This window comes from Myodes glareolus, chromosome 26 (genome assembly GCF_982192425.1).
Source record: "Myodes glareolus chromosome 26, mMyoGla1.1, whole genome shotgun sequence".
Taxonomy (NCBI): Eukaryota; Metazoa; Chordata; class Mammalia; order Rodentia; family Cricetidae; genus Myodes; species Myodes glareolus.
This window is the reverse complement of record NC_142051.1, coordinates 15825172-15832357: the sequence shown is the minus strand read 5'-3', so window position 1 is coordinate 15832357 and position 7186 is coordinate 15825172. Positions and strand designations below refer to the sequence as shown.

General features: G+C 41.0%; 1 protein-coding gene across 3 annotated transcripts in view; it reads left to right on the top strand.

The window, feature by feature from the left end:
* The first annotated feature begins 388 nt into the window (after window positions 1-388).
* Ptprr (protein tyrosine phosphatase receptor type R) overlaps window positions 389-7186 on the top strand; it is a 235498-nt gene continuing 228700 nt past the window's right edge. Inside the window, exon 1 of one of the 3 annotated variants that reach the window (XM_085683130.2) lies at window positions 389-803. In XM_085683130.2, coding sequence (XP_085539256.1) covers window positions 746-803 — 58 coding nt within the window. In that variant the 5' untranslated portion in view covers window positions 389-745. The remainder of the gene's footprint in view (window positions 804-7186) is intronic. The other 2 variants (XM_085683131.2, XM_048418575.3) reach the window with 2 other exon arrangements.

Below are 7186 nucleotides of genomic sequence, written 5' to 3'. Positions count from 1 at the left end.
AGCAGGCCAGAATTCGCGGCTAGCCTTTGCTTCTGTAGGGTAGAGGCAAACTGCGAAGCTGGTCAGCCTGCAAAGAGTCCCAACAGTGAGCTAAGTCCACGGGTAAACCTAGCGCAAGGAAAGAACCCAGATGGGTGGCTCCCTCCACCTCCCTCTTTGGTTTCTGTAATCACAGCCCCGCCTCTCCCCGCCCCAGTTCACTCCTCCCCACGCCCAGATTTTGGAGGGACCCAGGTCACTAAAGCTCGCCTCCAGCCCAACCCTCCTCCCCATGGAGCTTGCACCCCCTCCAGCCTCAGCTAAGACCCGGAGAGGTGGAATTTCGATTTGAAACTCCTGAGCCAGGGCTGGCGCTGGGCATGCTCAGTGCCGCTGCGCGTCGGGCTGCTGCTAGCTGCACTAGCAGCAGAGGTGCTGCCTGGCTCCCAGACTGGCTCCGGAGTCCACCCCACTGTCACCGCCGGCTGTGGGCTTCCAGAAGGCCAAGCTCTCGTTTCTTTTGAGTGCCTTGCCCCCGCCCGCCTCGTGTTCCCATCACCAGCAGCATCCTACCCACCTCTTAGGGAGGTGAAGCCAGTGGTGGGCTCTGTCGGTGGCACCACACACCGCTCTGCGAACCCCAGCCGAGGACCCTTTCGTCGGATGCCTGGGATCAGAGGACTCTTGGCAGTGGTTCTCTCAAATAGCACTTTGCTTGAAGTGGGGTCGCGGCGGAGTTTGTCCTCCGCCCCTCAATGCACACACTATGAGGAGAGCAGTCGGTTTCCCGGCGCTGTGCCTGCTTCTTAATCTTCACGCTGCAGGTAAGGGCTTGCGGGGCTCAGAGCTGGAGCTGAGGATAAGAAGGGAAGCATGCTTAAGGACTCCCGGGAAAGCTTGCCTAGCAGAAGAGGGTTTGGGATAGCATCTGAGGGGTGAGGGAGTGCACCTGTTGGAAGGCTGGTTGGACCTGAAAACTTATGCTAAAATCAGCACTTCATTTTAACCTTGCACGACTAAGAGTGAACATTTTTAAATTCGAATATAGGTTTGTTTTCCCCCTCCATTCAGCTCCCCTGCTTGTGCTTCTAGGCTTTGCACTTGGTTGCACAGTTTGCAGGCGAGAGACAAGACATCCTGCTGGATGGAGCCCTCTCTACTGCAGCAGCTGCATCTGTAAGGGTCCAGGGTTTAGTGAGCGAGCGCTCACAGGGATGCTCTGGCTGTAACCTGATGGACTACATCTCTGCCCCTAACAGCCAAAGGCATGGTTTATTAACAGCGCTGCTCCAGGCTGCTTTGGCTCCTGCTCTTGTCACTCGAATTTTCTGAACCAATAGGAGTCGAGAAGGGTTCCAAACGAGAGCCTCTTCTCTCTTTCAGCACCATGGTCAGTATCCGCAGTCAGTAAAGATAAACCCAATCACACTCAGAAACCAAGCTAGGGCTTATCACAGTCTCCCTAGAATAGATTGGCAGAGAGACAGGGAGAGAATGCAACCAAATAAAAATAGATTCGATACGAGAAACGGTATCAGGTCTAGGGAGGCAAACCAGATAAAGTGCCTCGGGATTTTATATTCAGTGTCACCTGACACCTCTAATACAGTGAACAGGCATGCTGGACTGCACTCTGTATGATTTTCACACACACACACACACACACACACACATACACACACACACACACACACCCCAAAATAAAACAAGCCAGAGATGTTTTAGGGACCCTGCTATGACAGCAATTGCCCATGCAATATTCCTGTAGCTTTTCTTCGAGTTTGGTTCTCATCTGTTCACACACATTTATTTCTCTAAGTACATAGCATTATATTACTGTGTCCATAAGCACAAAGCATGGCTGTGAGACAGTAATCCTTGTGGTAGTTCTTTAAAAGAGTGGGTGCTGTTTTTCCATATTGGCAATAACGGGAATAAAATATAGTACTTTCTTATCCTAACTATTGCTTAAATGCACCGTGAATTTAGAAGCAAACGATGTAAAGGAATAATAAAACTATAATTAAGTATGCATGTTAATTATTATAATTACAACATTACATTGTGGAGTTTTAGGCGGTTCTCCAGTGTCTTGAAAAATCAGTGGGAGAAAGAACTATAACTTGGTTATTAAATTATTTGGAAACAACTATAATGAATCACTTCATTGCCATATACAATTACTTATGTTAAGATATAGGATGACAAGCATACACACTGTTCTTGTTTTCCATCTCACAGTATTTAATGGCACCATTGTCAGAAATAACCATTGCAAAAAAAAAGTTTTCATTGCTATCAAGTTAAGTCATTAATTATCTGATAAAAACATCAGTGTAGTTATTTTTGATAATTACATATAAACAAATGTTGAGGATTGTAATGTATGCATCTTAGGTAGTTATAAACATAAAGCTATAAATAGACTTGATGTTAAGTGCGCAGAAAATATTACTAATTTGTTATAGATGAACCCTAAGGATAAGGAAAATAGAGGACTTTTTTTCATCAGAGGGGAAACCTAAAAATCTGCATTCCCTGGTGATACCTGCAGCTTTCCCTAGGGGGTGTTGCCAAAGTCAAAGCAAAACACTTTGGCTTTTGTTTTCTTAATTTGGAGAAAGACTAAAATAAGATCAAACAATTTTAGCTTCCTCAGGCAACAAGTGCACTGCTATATAGCTCATATTTCAGTTGTAGCATGTACATATAGATTAATTGTTTAATACAGTGCTTTAGAATGGTGTTATGTCAAGACAGATTGCAAGTCTGATGTTGTAGTTGTCTTGCTGGTTTCATTTTGGATTCAATTTAATTTTAAACAGCAATTTGTGGGTCACAAGCTGTCATCAGATTAAAATGCATCACGGTTGCCTAATAATACTGTTTGGGATTTTCCTTAGAACCCAGATAAACACAGATTTCTTGATCTATGCTCCCATAGAATTAGGTAATAAGAAAATAAATGGCTAGGAGAACAAAGATCAAGAAGCCTCTGAGCCTTTTACTTGTTGAATGTCTGAGTTTATCTCTTATAAAGAGAGCCACACTCCCAGGTCTGAGGCTGGCTTTACAAAGGAAGGCAGTGACAGTTGTACATTTTAGCCTTCAGGCTGAAAAGCTAATTGATCCCTATCACTTATGCCCAGGCCACCAGCAACCACTTAATGGTAGCACAAATGATGGTATCTAAGAATGCTCTAGAAATGGGGTAAATTAAATAATGGGATGGGATGTAAGTGTCCTCAACTGTACTGGGAATTGTTGCCTGGGGCATGGCCATGTCCTTAATGATAAGGCTGCACATCACTTTCAACAAGAGTGTGATTTCCAATTACTTAGCATGGCTACCTATGGCGTGGTGACCCTGAGACTTGTCAGTATCAATGGGGGTAAAAATCACGATCTGCTTGTAATGTCTGTATAAAGGGAATACAGTGTACAATGCAGTTGTCATTCCTGGGTAAGATAAGCCAAAAGAGCTGCAAAGCTCATAGCCTGATACAGAAGTTGAATGTCATATGACAGAGAGCTAATTGCCACAGATCGTAGGAAACAACTTTACTTATTGTCCATCCAGGTGCTCATCCTACAAGCAAGAATAACAAGATCCAGTAGTGCCAACCAACAACACAGTCTAGAACAGGGGAAAAAACAGGTTTCCAGGTCTATTACTGCATAGACCATGAAAATCAAGTTCCTAATACAGCTAAGAACACCTTCATCCCATCCCATCAGCAAGTTTCTCCCATTTATGGAGCACACAAAGATACCATCATTTCTGTCATCATAAACTAAGGGCTGGAAACTCAGGCGAAACCAGATCTAATAGAACAGGACACTATCAAGTTAGTGGTGACAAATCCTTTTTCCTTGCCTGCCCTTATTCTTCACACCTTCTGGGATCCAGTGTCATAAATATATTCCAGTTTAGAAGCCCACATTATATACATGCGAGAGGCAGCTACAAGCCATGCTAATGATAGAATTGCTTAGAGAATAATTGTGTGAAAGATCCACAGACAGCTTATTTACTTCTGTCCTCCCTCTCATCCCTGGCCCAATGAGTCATATTCCAATTGAGGAGATTATGTTAATGTGGTAGTATTTTCAAAGCCAAGGAGTAAATTTCTCCTGATGGCCTTAAAGTTATCATCTATAAGCTGTGCTTCCCAGCTGAAGGCTGTGATAAGAGAAACGCTGACTTTAACCCATGGCACTGCCCTCGGCATTGGAAAAGGTGACCTCAGCTTTCCACCTTGTACTTCCTGAATTACACACACTTCTTCAGGATGCGTCTCAAGGTACCCCTTGACTTCCAGAGAACTACTTAGCAAATTTATCTAGTCTTCCAAAAGGTCAGAGTTTCTGTCGTGAGGTCATAAGGATCTAGGAAGTCATTTGCGAGGTTGCATGCTCAAGAACAACAGCAGACATGAAGAAAATAATGTAAGATACTCTCAGATTTTATAGTGCCCCTTGGTAGTTCAAAATCAAAGATTTCCCAAACCCAACACAGTTCATATAATTCCCCAGACTAGCTGGATTTTCCTCTTCCATTGTCTTTCACGTATACCCCCTATTACTTTCTTCTTTTTATCAATCTCTGCTAATAATTGTCTCTTTCTTCCTAGAAAATACTAGGCATGTATGTATCTTGCATATTTTGGCTTTTTTCTTTGTTGAGGAAAGTCATTTCATGACTTAATCTATCAATGATTTTAGATTTTGGTTTTTACCAAAATGTTACCTTTTCGGTGGCAATTTCTCTTCTGAGCGTCCTTCATATTCCCCTCTCTCAGACTGATACCATCCCCTCCTCAATTTTCTTCCCAGAGGTCATAAAATCAAGCATAAATATACTTTCCTTGTTTGCTTTGTTTATTGTGTTCCTCTTCCTGACATGGAAATGTAAGTCCTTGAGGATAATTTGTCTATTTTGTTTTGGCTGTATCTATCAGAGATCATGTACTGTCTAGTACCTAGAGTGCTGTGGGACAAGACTTCCTCGGGAGATGAAACACACACATGTCTACTCATCTCAGATAGGGATCCAATGACAGATCAAAGTACTAATACCACCCAAAGCCCAATTGGTGAACCAATGAGTTTTGGGGGGTTTGCTTACAGTAATACGGGTGAGGATTTACTTACATAGAAGAAATGACTCAAAGACAGTTGTATGCATCACCAAAGACCACCCTGGCATGGATGACAACTCAAAAAACTGGGAACCTGGAGCATACTGCACCCTGAACTACAACACGCTAGAAAGTGTCGTTTCTAGGTGACTTGTTTGTTCTAAACCTCTTCTGGGCAGATGGTCTGGTCTCAGAGTCTTCTTTGTAGCTCTGCTTACCTGCGTGTTAGTCTTTGCAGCCTTTAATATTTTCTCTTGGGAGGGATGGGCCTAGTGAATCTGGTTAGTTTCAGGAACTTCCTGAAGCTAATTTTCTGGTTTAATGATCTTCCCTGCAAGGATAGAATGTCTCAATCTTCAAGGAAACTGCTATACACTAAAGTGGTGCTTGGCATAAATGTTTCTAATTTTTGAGTATTATTTATGTTGGTGTTCTCAAGATACTCTTTATGTTATTTTCTACTTAATCTCATTGGATAATTATATTTAAAAATGCATATCAGAGATCCCCAAATCCTTATTTTTAGCTCAAATTTCTCTCCTGAACTCTAACACTGTGCTTACCACTACCTAGACTCATTGGCTACTCCAAAATAATGTAACATCCAACTGTTTATACTCCACACATGACTTTATAATCCCTTATTTTTAATCTTTCATATCACAGAGAATAATGCCCAGACCCTCAGCTTAACCTAAGCCTGAAACCAATAGCTCATCCTAGATCCTTTATACTAATTTGATCATCACTGTGACAAAATACAGGACGAGAAACAGCTGAAGGAATGAAATAGGTATTCTGGTTTAGAGTTTTAGGAGATACATTCTATCGTGGTTATGAAGGCCTGAGAGTGGGAGCCAAAGAAAGGCTGGTTACATTGTATCCACAACCAGGAAGCAGACAGAGAACAAGTGGAACCAGGCTTTAAAAATCTCAGGCTATACTGCCCCAGTAACCTAGTGCCTCCAGTATGGCTCCACCTTCTTAAGATTTCAGGACTATTCCTAGTAGCTCCATGCATTGGAGACCAAGCATGCCAACACATGAGCCTATGAGGGACATCTTATGCTCAAGCTACAACAATCTACCTATGCTGCTTTGAGGCCAAGCAGTCTCAATTCTTAAAACTCTCCCCTTCACATCCATGCCACTGCATTGAGATCTGGATCCTTGTTATTACTAATCAATCTCATGCCGAATCTGCCTTTCATAATAATGTCCTAAGTAAATTCTAAAATCATGTGTGAGTCTCTTTATACAGTTATCTAACAAAGCTGTTGCTTTTTCCTTTACCTGCTGTAATATCCAAATACACAGGCATAACAAAGTCTTTCTCAATCAGATTTTTCCTAACTGTAGTCTTATTTTCTGTCAGCATTCTCTCCACTTCATACTATTGTCAGACTAATGACCAAATTCTGATATTGACATGTTTTGCCTCTTTTTTCACATGTTAGTTTTTCTTAACTACCCTATTATATTTTTTTCAAGACAGCTCTTACTGTAACTTCAACTTTTAATCATATATTGCCTACTTTGAATCCTCCTTGACTCCTTACCTTATTCAAGCAACTTGCCTACATTTTCCTCATAGGTGGGCACATTCCTATAGCAATGCAGTAAATCAAATTAAAGAAAACTAGAATTGTAATTGTTACCTTTGCATACTTATTTCATAGAGCTTTCTTTGCTATTCATTATGCTCTCAATATATTTTCAATGAATAAACAAATATATAAGGTAAAAATAAAGATAATATATATAAGTAGATAATACATGACCTTAATTAGCATACAATTTACTGTTTCCTTAAGTTAATTATATTTATTTGCTATAATTAAATGAATAAGGAAAAGGTTTGATATACAAATAGATTGTAAGTTTGTTTTCCAAATGCATGGTGCAATTTATACAACAGTTATATAATGACATCTTCTTAGTTGAGTAGACAGTCTTCTATAAGTTTTGTACAAGTTTATAATAGTAATCAGATTAATTTTCATTTTAAAAACTCAAGGCAGGATATAAAAAACAGGAAACAATAATTGTATACTAAGAAATACACT